Raw genomic sequence first — 14,489 nt, 5'->3', positions numbered from 1 at the left:
ATTTATAGAAAATCCACACTGAGTCTGGTGCTCAGAGGTTGCCAAGCTAATATTAGAGCAGAAAGGAGTACTTTAGATATAAATTTTATACAGCCTTTATAAACATTATGTAGTAGACTTTAAATATTGGTGACAGCTATAATAGGAGATCCAGCCATTTAGATTCAGAAAATCTCTGGTGGAAATGTATCCTGGGTCAGCAGCCCAAAGGCTTGGTTGTCTTCAATCTGGAAAAAGATAGATCTGTTCTTGTGGAGAGCAGACGTACCTAATGTAAAGGTAGCTTAGCCCAGATGATCATGCAGTGGACACATTGAGGGGGGTCAGCATTGGAAAGAATGAGCAGCTTTAAGCTCCTGGTGTCAGCTGTCAGAGGACCTATCTTGGCCCCAGCATATTGATGTAGTCATGAAGATGGCATGTCAGTGGCTCTACTTCATTAGAAGTTGAAGAAATTTGGTATGTCGGTGTGAATTGGATACAGCCACAAAACCTACCCCTCTCCCAGCTCAGCAACCATTGTCAGTAATAGCAGCAGATGTGAGAACTTAGCAGGGGGTCACCCCTGTAAGGTGGCCAAGACAGAAACATCCCAGAGAGTACTCAGTGGGCACACCAACTGACTGATGTCCTCACGGACATCTTCAACACATCGCTCATCTTGGCTGCTGTCCCCACATGTCAACCACAATCATCCCTGTACCAAATAACTCTACACCTTCAGAAGTAGGTGTGGTAGCTGTCCAAAACTGACAGGACCTGGATATCCATTCCTTTGAAGGATTCAGGAAATAAATACACAATTTTTCAAATGATTTCAGACATTTTGTTACTCATAAAAGTGGCACTGATGCCAATCATCACGAAGTGCTTTGAACGGCTGGTAATGGCACACATTAAAAACTCCATTCCTGTCACATTGGACACTCACTAATATGCTAACTGACAAACCACTCTACAACAGATGCCATAGCACCTGTCACGTTTTGCTGTGGTCAACATGTAATCTCAGTTTTCCAGCATATCCAGAATAGTTGTCTCCAGCAATTAATCTTTTCCCTCAAAAGCTTGCAAATTTATTTAATAAAAATTACTTTATGTTTGCTAAACTGTGTAGTTAACATTCTTTGTCATGTTTATGTGTGGCATAATCCATGCTCCAATAGACTGTATTATCATGAGACTCCATGTTGAACCAGTCATTTGATAACAGTAAATCTCAAATTTCAAACATACACTCCAAATGCAGCTTTAGTCTTGCACAGCATGTTTAAAGTTCCCAGATTCTCAACGTCACATGGGCGAAACTACACTTGGTGTTCATTTAACACTGCCACTGGCTTAGTTACAGCTGAATTTACAGTAATTCTGATGACTAAATCCAGCTTTAAGAAAATATTTTGCTCAGAATTATACAGCCTTTTAAGGTTATAAGTAGTACTTTAGCTAGAAAATTTAAAAAATGGAATAAACAGAAAATTGGACTTACTGTATGGGAATTAGAACTAAGATATAGGAGTAGGCCATTCTGTCCACTTGTGTTTGGTTTGCAATTCAATACTAATAAGTGATCTTTTAGATCAACACAATTTTCCTGCACTCTCCTCATATGCCTTGAATTTCTTCCTGTACAATTAAACTAATAGTAGCAATGTAACAAGAAATGTAGCAAAATATTTTACTTTCTAACTCCAGCAGCTATCCATTATAGCCACTGAAATAATTATTGTAATTCTCTGGTGATAACCCAAAATCTTATATTCTTCAACCAACAGTCTTACAGTATTTGCTTCATAATTTAATGCACAATGTTTATATAAACCTCACTTCAAAATATTAAACTTACCAGAGGATCCCTTTCTCCTCCCACCAGGTTTTTAACAGCACCATCCTTTAATGATACAGAACGTATTGTGCTGCTCTCACTGTCTGCGACATAAATACAATTGAGTTCCTCGGGAGCTACAGACAAGCCCGATGGCTGAGCAAATCCTGCTTTATGAGGGTAAGAATTGTTTCTATTTTCCTCATTACCACTTCCAGCAAAACGAATGCAAGTTCCTTTCTTGTATTCACTAGGAGACACAAGTAAATTAATACATAAATAAAATAAATATAACAATTTCAGCTGCATTAAATCATATTAGATGTGTTTAGTTAAAGAAACAATGAAAAATATGTTAGTATTTTATACAAAGCTATGTAGGTAAACCCAGTTATATAAAAAACTGCAATATTTGAATTAAATCAACAGTTCTAACAATGATAAATTCTGTATATGGTCCAATTCAAGTTATAAACACAATCTCTCCCCCTCCCCCACCCCCTTCTTCTATTCCTCACTCTGGCCTCTTACCTCTTCTCACCTGCCTACCACCTCCCCCTAGATCTGTTCCTCCTTCCCTTTCTCCTATGGTCCCACTCTCCTCTCCAATCAGATTCTTTCATCTCCAGCTCTTTATCTTTCTACCCACCTGCTTCACCTATCACCTTCTAGCTATCTTCCTTCCCCTCCCCCGCCGGGTTTTTTCCCTTTCCTTTCCAGTTCTGAAGAAGGGTCTCTGCTGAAATGTTGACTATTTATTTGTTCCCATGGATGCTGGCTGACCTGCTGAGTTCCTCCAGCATTTGTGTGTTGCTTTGGATTTCCAGTATCTGCAGACTTTCTCTTGTCTATGAACAACATTTTCTCTTAATAAATAATTGGAACCTATTCCCAAAGAGCAACATAGCAATTTACTTCTTCCACGTAATATGCATCACTATTTTGGAAGATGCATTAAGCAAGATTTTGCAGACCCATGACACTCCCTGGAATGTATCTAGGCAGACTGGCAGCAGCCAGAGAGATATGTGGCTGCTTTTAGATTTTATTTTTGGTTTGGACTCCCTGGTGGCTCACAGGAGTACAGAGGAGCTGCATTGAAATTTCCCAGTTCCTACCTTGGAATAAATCTTTAATTGTTGCTTTTGAATTTTGAGTTTTAATATACCATGTTCAATTGTTTTGAATCTAAGGTCTTAATGCTAACCAGTAAATATTATGTAATTGGCTATCTCCAGGGATAAATTCAAACAGTAACTTCTTAAATAACTGGATTAATTAACTTTGATATAATTCCCAATTGATCACATTATTGTCTTTGAGTCAGAAGTCTTAAGGTTGATGAAACCTTCAAGACTTTGGGACAAAGATTTAGGTGGTGTACAACAGAGGCCAACTGTATTGCCAAGAGACATTCCCTTTCAGCTGAGATTTTAAACAAAAGTTCCATTTATTTTCTCAGATGAGCGAAAGGATGGGTAATCTTTTCAGATTAGATGGGTAATAAATGTTCACTTGCCAGTCTGAACTAGATCCCATACAATGATTAAATTAAGAAAAAATAAGATAAGGGATTATACCGAATGATATAATTGAGGAATTATTCCCAGAGACTTGGAAAAATTTAGCCTTTTAATTATCATGAAAATAATAATTTTCATGAAATAACTGTTCATTATTATATTGCCATAAAAGCTTGCTGAGTTAAATTGGCTGTAGTACTTCCTAAAAGGGACTACTTTTCAAAGTACTCTATAAGCATTTGGGGTGGAAAGCACTAAATAATTGCAAAGCAGATACAGATGTTTTACCAGAAATTTCCTCCAGTTAAGGTAAAGTGAATTTTAAACTGAATAAATTGAAAAATGCAATCTTCAAGTAGTTCCTGAATCTAGACAATTGATAGTGATTAGCACGTTTCTGAACCGACAGTGTCCTGGTACTATACATAATTTCATACATTTCTGATGGCCCAAAATGTTTTTATGCCTATGCCAGTAATTTGCTACTGAATAAACCTGAAGGCATGAACATTGATTTTCCCCAACTTCCAGTAAATTATCCCCTCCTCTTCCTTCTTCTTCAATAGCCTCTCACCTCTTCTCCTCACTTGCCTATCACCTTCCCCTGGTGCCCGTCCTTCTTCCCTTTCTCCTTTGGTCCATTCTCCCATCTGAATTATTCTTCTCCAGTCCTTTACTTTTGGCATAAGCACCACCCAGCTTCTTATTTCAAGCCCCCACCTGGCTTCACCTAGCTTCCCTTCCCTCCATTTTCTTATTTTGGCATTGGACCCTTCTTGACTTGAATTATCTATTTATTTCCATGGATGTTGCCTGACCTGCTGAGTTCCTCCAGCATTTTGAGTGTGTTGCTCTGAATGCCTTTATGTATTAACTGCTGTTGGTCATTTAAAAATAATATTTAAAACCAAGACCAAGGAGATGGTGGTGGACTTTAGGAGATCTAGGCCTCATATGGAGCCAGTGATCATTAATGGAGAATGTGTGGAGCAGGTTAAGACCTACAAGTATCTGGGAGTACAGTTAGACGAGAAGCTAGACTGGACTGCCAACACAGATGCCTTGTGCAGGAAGGCACAGAGTCGACTGTACTTCCTTAGAAGGTTGGCGTCATTCAATGTCTGTAGTGAGATGCTGAAGATGTTCTATAGGTCAGTTGTGGAGAGCGCCCTCTTCTTTGTGGTGGCGTGTTGGGGAGGAAGCATTAAGAAGAGGGACGCCTCACGTCTTAATAAGCTGGTAAGGAAGGCGGGCTCTGTCGTGGGCAAAGTACTGGAGAGTTTAACATCGGTAGCTGAGCGAAGGGCGCTGAGTAGGCTATGGTCAATTATGGAAAACTCTGAACATCCTCTACATAGCACCATCCAGAGACAGAGAAGCAGTTTCAGCGACAGGTTACTATCGATGCAATGCTCCTCAGACAGGATGAAGAGGTCAATACTCCCCAATGCCATTAGGCTTTACAATTCTACCGCCAGGACTTAAGAACTTTTTAAAAGCTATTATTAATGCTTTTTGAGATAGTGATTTAGATGCATATCATATTTTTTACTGAGTTAAGTATTGTATGTAATTAGTTTTGCTACAACAAGTGTATGGGACATTGGAAAAAAAGTTGAATTTCCCCATGGGGATGAATAAAGTATCTATCTATCTATCTATCTGATCTCCACTGTTCATTTCCTCTCTAATCCATTCTGATTTTCCTTCTTGTTCTGTACCTGACTTTATGTCAAACTCACTTACTGTACCTTATGCTCCTTTCTCAGTCTACGCACTGATAATTTCACAATCATTCAATCTAACTAGTCAGCTTCGGTTCCAAATGCCTATATTCCCTCATTGCACAATCAACTTGTACTTTCAACAATAATAAGAACAGAAGATGCTGAAAGCACTCAGCAGGTTAGACAGCATCTGTGGATAGAGAATTAAATCTTTTGTCATAACTGTGAAAGAAAGAAAATTAATTAGGTTTCAATAGTAGAGCAAATGGGAGTAGATGGGGAACATGCCTTGCAAAATAAAATCAAAGTTAAAAATTTATATATACTGTACACAGGGAAATTTAAATAACGCAGACACTGTTTCGGTTCATTCCTGGAGCAAATAACGGCAGCTAGTTTAAGCTGTGGATTGTTTCCATTAGATTGTTTCCATTGTGAAGCCTTGTTTACATTTACTGATATTTAGCAGATATAAATAGACAGCCCCACCAATTAAACCATTCCTAATAGCTGAAATACTCTAGGTAAAACTATTCCATGGCAGAGTTTTTTTTAACTACAAAAAGTATTCATTTAAAATTGGTTTCAAGCATTTTATTTGAGGTAACACATAAAGGCAACAAAATATGAATACAGGAACCCCATAATTAATCAAATGGATTGTCATATTCCTTAGCGGAATCCTTTTTGTACCACTTCATTAATCAACATTATTTTAAAAACTCAATTTAAAATTGCATTGCTTCTATTAATTACAATGCTTGTCAAACTACTCCAGGGTTGTCATTAATGAACACTTTAATGTGGACAGATGAACAATGAAAAACTGAAACTAATTATCACTACCTAACAGAGCATTCTTGGAGTATTTGGAGTTCCATTCACATCATCGTCCAGTGTGCAATGGAATTTAAACCATGCAGCTTCTATAAAAAGCGTGCAAATACCACTTGAGAGAGAACTACCATGCAATGAACACAAATATCTACGCCAATTGGTTAATTTTAAACTACAATTGAATGTTATGGAAGATAACTCAGTTTAATACCGCTGCAGGGTGACAGAGAAGTTAATGAAAAATTATCTTCAGTTACTTACGCTCCCCTTGGAAGTTTTCCATCTTCTAAAAAAATGACCCATATCTGATGAGTGCCTGCCATGGCAATAAACAGAACATTGTCTTTCGCATCACCTGGATATAGAAGAATTAAAAGATTGGGGATTAATTGAGAAGTATAAAATACAATGTCTAGATTGTCTAGAAATAGGGGTACCTCAACGAGAGTGTTATTATTTAAATTCACTGTGAATCTTTGGAACAGTGAACTCAGTGATGCACAATAATATTCAAGTCTGAAATCAAAATAACATTAAAGGAAGAGAAATGGGAATAACCTGCGGCAGTAGAATAACGCAGATAGATCTCCATTTATTATCTGCCTCTAAAAATCAAGGAAGTGGTGATCACTTTAATAGTTGGAGTGCTATACTCCATCTCATCAATATATTCCCACAGTATAGATTGGGAGAGAGTTCCAGCACTTGGGCCTGGTAACAATGAATGGTGATATGTTTTAAGGTCAGGATGATGTGCAACTTGGAGGAGAAACCTATGATCCAGAAATGACTATAATGATCAAAAGTACTAGAACCAGAGTAAATGTTCTGCTTTCCCCAAAGTCTGTGCCGTATTCATTGCTCATTGAGCAACAAAATTGGCCAATGCCTGTCTTTTCTGACTCTGGAATCCTCACAGGAAGTTAAGATACATTATTTACTTCACCATTCAAAATGAACATGGTCATAATACTTGTCTGGTTCTGTTTCTGACTTGCACTCTTCACTGAACCCAGACCAATCCCTTGATTGTAACAGAAGAGTGAGAGACATGCTGTGTTGTGACATTACTGATTGTGGTGATGTACATTTCTGCTGTTGCTCACATCTATGGGAGGTGATAACCATTTTGAGCTGTTAGATGTGTTCTCAATCTATTCCATTTTGCACAATCTTCAGTCATTTGAATAACAAAATCAGACCACGATTTTGGCCCACCGACTTCATGCCAATAATCACTGACCACACACCAACTCTTACTTATTCTCTCCAATTTCCCACCAACTCCCCCACCCCACCCCCAGATTCTACCGCACACTGTGAGTAATTTATGATAGTCAAATGAGTAACCAAACTACATGTCTTTGGAGTATAGGAGCAAGTTCACCTAGGGAGAACATTTAAGTTCCATCAACGTAACATTGAATTTGGATCACTGCATTATCGGTCTAGGAGCTGTGCACAATGATCTTATAGTAAGCAGAAGAAACAGTGGTTGGCCACTTGGTCTCTTATATCTGCTCCACAGGGTCACAGCTGAACCTTTACATCAGCTCTGTTCTCTTAACTAATGACACAACCCTTGATTCCCTTACTATCCAAATATCTAGTAATATCTGATTTCTGATAGGATTTTCTAATTTAAATCCACACAAATCTGCCATTTCTCCATATACATATATTTTCAATATATTGGTTACATATTAAGAGAATTGTACTTTTGAAACTTTAAAACCATAAGTTACACAGCTAATGCTAAATACTTCTATATTTTACCAACAATATTCAGAATGGTCATTTTCAACATGTTTATAGAAAATCTAGAAGAGAATCAAGCACTATCCTTGATTTAAGTCCAGTATAAACTGATGAAATGAAAGACTTCCTGTTTACACTAAAAATAATCTGTGCAAGCAAATAGCATGTAGTGGTTGAAACAAACTGTCTCTATGCAGTGTCTTTAAAGAAGCAAGTGTCTTAAAAAGCATTTTATTGAAGCATGACCAAACAAAAAAATGGCAACAAAACACATAATAGGAGAGATAACTTGAAGCTTCTGAACAGGAGTTCCCAATTTTTTTTATGCCATGGCCCCTACCATTAACCAAGGGATCTGTGGACCCCAGTGGGAAACCCCTGTTTCAGGAACTAGTTTGGGGGGGGGGGGGGTGTGTGTGTGTGTGTGTGTGTGTGTGTGTGTGTGAGAGAGAGAGAGAGCGAGAGAGAGAGAGAGAGAGAGAGAGAGAGAGAGAGAGAGACAAACAGACAGACAGACAGACATGTTTAGGTATGGAATTCAAGATCACTGGTCTCCAGCTGCAACTGCAAGACCATCATAGATGAAGTGAATAAACAATAGCAGGGAACCTGAATTAGAACAGATATTCTGAATGGCAATGGAAAAGATTACATATGATGAGTAATAAATGATTTGATATGCTAAAATTAAGACATTGCTTAGCTGAGTGGCATATAAGTAGGTGAGTGAATTAAGTCTCAATGTAAAAAACTATAGATGACGGTATCAGCAAGAGATTAATTTCTACTTACATAATTAACTAAAATGCAGATTCACCATAGTGGAGTAGCAATATGAAAATGTTATACAAAAGATAGATTTGCATTTAAAATATATTTTAACCTCTATTGGCTGGTACACCGGAGAGAACTTGATTGCTTTTCTTCAAAAATAGTGCAAATGAATTTTGTGTATCCACCTGAGGTGGCAGATTTACACAAAAGTACATCACAGTACATCCTTTGGCCTAACCAATGCTCCACTTGGGGTTCTGCACAACTTTCCAACCCAGTTCTATCAGTGTGACACCATTTTCCAGATCTTGAAATGCACCTTTACCAATTGCTTTTACCATTCCTCATGGAAGTGTATTCTACATTCTCACCTCTCTAAGTGAAGGTTCTTCTGAATTCTCCATTTGATTTCATAACATCTATGTTACATTGACAGTCTCCAGCTTACCACATCCCTATATTGCCTTTGACTGTATTTTCATAATACTAAAGATCTTTATTAGGTTATCGCTCTGATTTTTTTCTAGAGAAAACAAATGCAAATATGCTTATCGTTTTCTGAAAGACAATAGCATTGTCACTGCAGGACTTTGAATTCTTACCAACACATCACAGAGCACAGAAACAAACCCCTTGGCCAATCTAGTCCATCGTGACCTGATCTTCTGCCTATCCTGTACCATATCCCTCCAGTGCTTCCCATCCAAGTACCTATTCAAACTTCTCTTAAATATTACAATTGAACCTGTATCTTCCAATTTCCTCTGTCAGCTCGTTCTACTTCACTCTCTGAGTGAAGAGGTTTTCCCTTGGATTCCCCTTAAACATGCTGAATAGTATTTTTAAAGTTATTGTATTGATTTTGATTTGAAATCTTCCTGGAATTTGTGCAAGTTGTTACACTCAATAGTTCTGTCATAGAACCATTCAGCAAGTATCAAGCACATATTTTACACTAATTTCTTATTTTCTTCTCCTGCATTACCAGCAACTCCCCCACAAATTCTAACACTCATCAACACACTAAGGGCAATCTTGCAGCGGTGAATTAGCAATATGCACATGTTTGGAATGTTGCTGGCAATTGGACTACACTTAGTACACTGGAGGGAAACCCATATAAACTTAGGAAGAACATGCAAACTCCACACAGCCATGACTGAACCTGGGTTTTTCAAGGTGTACGGCTCTAGCACTGTGCTTCCCTGCACTGTTACCTGTTGATCGCATTTACAGTATTTATTTATTACAACGTAGAAAGTGGCCATTTACCTATAGGGTCCATGCAGATGCTAGCAAAGCAATCCTATAGTCTCATCACCCTATTTCTACTTCCTTGTAACCCTACAACTTACTTTCCAACAACAACCATCAACTCTTCTTTTATTACTTACTTACAGTGTTAATTTACAGGAGCTAGTTAATTTACCAGCACATCTTTGGGATGCAAAAGAAACCTGATCATCTGGTGAAAACCTGTACAGACATGGGAGAAAAGAATGCAGACTCCACACAGACAATGCCCAAGGTCAGGAATTAAATCAGGTGACTATCCATGAGGTAGCAGAGCTACTGATACACTACTATTCATACTGTGGCCACATTTTACTGTGCTTCCTGGGTCTCTTGCTGCATTATGTTGTAAACAAAACTATTATCTGATAGAACATATGCTATAGCAAAATTATATTATTTTCAAGAGGAAAACAATCACACACTGATGCAAATATGCAATGCTTTGAGCAGGGATTTGGTTCCCACAAAGGAATGCTTCAAATGCAACACTCCAAGAATTGTAAAGGTGAACTATCTACTGTATATATAGCATATTCTGAAAAATTAAATTAAAAGCTACTGCTTGTGGCTATACTCCAAAATACTAAGCTTACAAAATAATTCCTACTAAATTCAGTATTTTAGCTTTTATTAAAATAATTCTCCCATGTTAATATACTGTACAGGTTTAATCACTAAAACAATCTGAGGATTGCTAAAATAACAAAGTTTAACCAGTAAAACCTTCTTTTGAAAGCCACAGTGAATCTCCTGGTGTATGTGCTGAAACTCAATGAAAGAAATGCACTGTGAGGAGAAACAATTATATACGCAAGCAGAGTATGCTGTGATTAGCATTTTAGTTTCTATAAGGGAATGTTCAAACGTTCAATTTCAGAATTTACAAAGATGAGGTATGTAAAGCACACTATTATCACAAGCTGTTGTTATCATCACATGTAGATACTTGTGTTAGAAGAGACTCTACACCTTGCTGATGTACTGAATTTTGCACTCACAGTGAAAGCCTGTACCCCATAAGAGAGAAAAGCATACAGTTTAGCAAACTGGGGAGTGATCAGGGAATATTTTAATTGATAAACCATTAGTCAAATTATTTTACATCGCTGATTCTAAAGTATGTTTGTCTATTCTGCAAGCAAAAATATCTTTGATAAAGTCAGTTCAAGTTTTGTTCCTATTTATCACAGTTAATGAAAAATTATTACCTAACTCAACTAAACTTTTAAAATAATAAAATCAGAGATTTAGAAAATTAAATATATCAACCTGTTTCTGTGTTTACAGTTCAACCATGAAATCAGTGTGCTTCAAATCAAGAGTCAGACCCAATATCCACATAAAAATGAAATTAAATGAGAACACTTACTACACTAGATTTGGCCTGTTATCTCTGTAAACGGTACTAAGTGACAATGGCTAAACAGCTCCTCATTAGCCAATCAAGCATATACAAGGTTGATTTTGGACTATTTATTGGTTTAATAAACATCATGATGATTAGATTATACTAAGTTTAATCTTCAAACTATAAAATAAGCACTTACAGAACACTTGTTTCAGATGGTCCCATAATCAAGTGTTTCAAGAAAAATGCAAAGGACATATTTTGTTACTCTTGACATATTGTGTAAATATCTTAAGCACAAAGCATCCCATTAAAGTTGTTTCTCTTAAAATCAAATAATTAAGTATTGCAGTGGTAGCCCAAAGTGCAAGAATACAGATCTACCAGTGAAAGAATAGAGATGTACAACTTGTGCTATCTCATTTTTCAAGGACATAAATAGCAAGCATTGTTGTGACATCACTGTGGATAATCTGAACAATCCCTGGACTTTTTTTTCCATAATGCTGATTTAATAATTTTAAAATAGTCAATGAAGCTTTATTTGTAGTGCAGGAATTTCCAGATTTCCACAGTATCCTGCTGTCCAAAATATTCCTTGTGTAAACGTTCATGAAATGATTAAGGATTTAAGAAAATGAAGACCATCTGAATATAACATATCTAACTAAGAAAAAGTCTTTGCTACCCTGTAATGATCCTTTTTAAGTCAACATTTTTCACCACTACTTTTCTCTTCTTAGCTAGCCGGTGATGTAATGACATCCGCACCGGACTTTGAGGTGAGTGGTCCTGGGTTCGAATCCGGCCAGCTCCTTGCACACTTTCTATCTGTGCTGGGTTGAGCGTTGAGCTAGCTACTTGGCCTCATAAAAAAACAGACAAATGCTAAAGAAATGGCAAGGTTGCTGCCCGATGCGCCAGAAGGCGCAGAGAGGAATAACATTTCATCTTCTTATGCATTCCAGTAATGTTATTACGAATTAGTGCTCAGGTCTGAGGCATATCTTGTGTGGAATGAGAGGTTTTGTTTATTATCCCACCATACAGATCTTGCATTTTCATGAAGGTGCTCAGTCAACTAGTAAAGCTCTTTAAAACCAGCAAGAAGCTTTTCTGATGAATATTAAACTAACTTAGATTTGTAGAAGTTTATCACACATTTAGTCGGCTAAATATATTTTTTGACTATTTTAAAGCAACATTTTACTGCAAATTAGTAGTAATATTTCCTGCTTTTGAAAGCTCTAATAAATTTGCTTGCAGTTCCAAACAAGTAGTGGAAAATCTTTCGTTATCCTGAGAGCATAAGTCAGCTTGCCTCTTCTGGTGTGGTCCATGCAGTTTTCTGCTGAGAGCCTGGCTTTTTGCTTATCAACATAGCACAAGTAGCAAGTGACAGAATAACTTTGACAACCTATGAAGTTCCACCCCCAGTGCTGACAGTTAAAATTTATGTTTAAAAACACATTGAAACTATAAATTACAGCAAATAAAAAACTTCACTCATCTTTGTGGCAATTGATTTCTGCAATTTATTTCAATGAACCCACTATACTTGTGTCAGGTTAATGTGGTACTGGTTTCAGGCATATTTCTCAGCCTAAAACCAAGTTAATCTACAGAACAACACACAAAGAATGTTGGAGGAACTCAGCAGGTCAGGCAGCGTCTGGAGAAATGAATAGTGAACTTTACAGGTCGAGATCTTTCATCAGGCCTAGGAAGGTAGGGGGAAGATGCTGGAATAAGATGGTGGTGGTGGTGGGGGGATGGGGTGGAGAACAAGCTAGAAGGTGATAGGCAAGGCCAGGTGAGTGAGGGAGGGGGTTGAAGTGAGAAGCAGGGAGGTGACAGGTGGAAAAGGTAAAAGGGCTGGAGAAGGAGGAGTCTGATGGGAGAGGAGAGTGGATCGTGGGAGTAAAGGAAGGAGGAGGGGCACCTAAGGGGAAGTGAGAGGCAGCTGGGGCTCTGCTGTGGGAATAGTTCTGCTACAGCTTCTGCTTGGGAATTGCTAGTTATGTGCAGATGTGGCATTAGATTTTGCCTGTTTAGATTCTTAAGTAAAGAAATCACATTTCCAATTAAATTATAAGATGGAAATATTAGAATTATTGATTGAAACAGCACAAAAAACATTCAACTAACTGTACCTTTACTGGATTTTGAAAGTGATTCTACTAGTCACTCTCTGCACTCTTTTCTCTAACTCTGCAAATCTCTTCCTTTCAAGTATTTAGCAAACTTCTTTCTGAAAGTAATCACTGAATCTACTTCCATCACCCTTTCAAGTTGTGTTTTCTAGATCATAAACATCCAAAGATGTTTAGCTTGTACAGCTTCTGGTTCTTTTCCGAATTACCTTCAATATGTGTCCTCACGTTACCAATTTTTCTACCACTGGAAAGTTTACTCTATTATTAACTTTCTGTTTAAGCTGTTTCAGTCTCTGTGAGAAAAAAAGTTTTCTGTAGTATTACTCATAATTATCAATATTTTCCAATGTCCCACAGCCATATTCTAATCAGAATCTAAAGAATTAATAGCTGATTCTTTGATGAATTTACCACATCAATAATTTATAAATGGTTATGAAAATAAATGTGGCAGCACACCTTGGTCACATATAATGTCATTCACATCCTTCAATGAACATGATGGTAGGGATGACTGTACTTTTTACCATATTCTGCCAGCATATTCATAGCAATCTGTAATGGCTAGAATATGCCACAATCATATAACTTTGCTTTGTTCTGTGGAAAGATCTCCCAGGTTTCATACTTTTGTTACACTTGGAGAGAGAATTCTGAATTGCATCTGACATGGTTAAGTAATGTCAGCTATAAATACTGGTTTTAGCACTGTTTAGAACAAATGTAATGAAATTAATTCGGACCATTGCATAACCTTAAATACAGTGCTTATAAAAAAATCTCACTCCCCCCCTCCCGGAAGTTTTCTTTTTTTTTTAAAACTGTTTTACAACACTGAATCACAGTGGATTTAATTTGGCTTTTTTGAGACTGATCAACAGAAAAAGAAGCTTTTGTGTTAAAGTGAAAACAGATCTCTACAAAATAATCTATATTAATTAGATATAAAACACAAAATAATTCAAGGTTCAAGATTCAAAAACTTTATTGTCATTCCAACCGTACATCAGCTCTGCAGGGCAGAATGAGACAGCGTTTCCCAGGAGCAGTGCAATCATAACATAACAAACGCAACAATAAATAGTAAACACAACAATAAATAGTAAAACACAACAGCCACATGTCAGTTAAGATCAAGTTATAGCTGTCCAGTGCAGTTAAAAGTGTCCAAAGCAGAGTCAGGTAGGGCAGCTATTTAGCAGTCTGACTGCCTGTGGGAGGAAGCTGTTCAGTAGCCTTGTGGTT

The 14,489-nt window shown here is 37.3% G+C and overlaps 1 protein-coding gene across 1 annotated transcript in view; it reads right to left on the bottom strand.

Annotated features, from left to right (window-relative positions):
• nhlrc2 (NHL repeat containing 2) overlaps positions 1 to 14,489 on the bottom strand; it is an 86,059-nt gene that overhangs the window by 22,636 nt on the left and 48,934 nt on the right. Inside the window, exons 6-7 of the mRNA XM_073027795.1 lie at positions 6,174 to 6,267; positions 1,847 to 2,075 (exon numbers count right to left, since the gene is read on the bottom strand). Of these exons, the coding sequence (XP_072883896.1) occupies positions 1,847 to 2,075; positions 6,174 to 6,267 (323 nt within the window). The remainder of the gene's footprint in view (positions 1 to 1,846; positions 2,076 to 6,173; positions 6,268 to 14,489) is intronic.

The sequence above is a fragment of the Hemitrygon akajei genome, chromosome 23 (assembly GCF_048418815.1).
Source record: "Hemitrygon akajei chromosome 23, sHemAka1.3, whole genome shotgun sequence".
Lineage (NCBI taxonomy): Eukaryota > Metazoa > Chordata > Chondrichthyes > Myliobatiformes > Dasyatidae > Hemitrygon > Hemitrygon akajei.
Note: the sequence above shows the minus strand (reverse complement) of the source record. Positions and strands in the feature narration are given on the sequence as shown.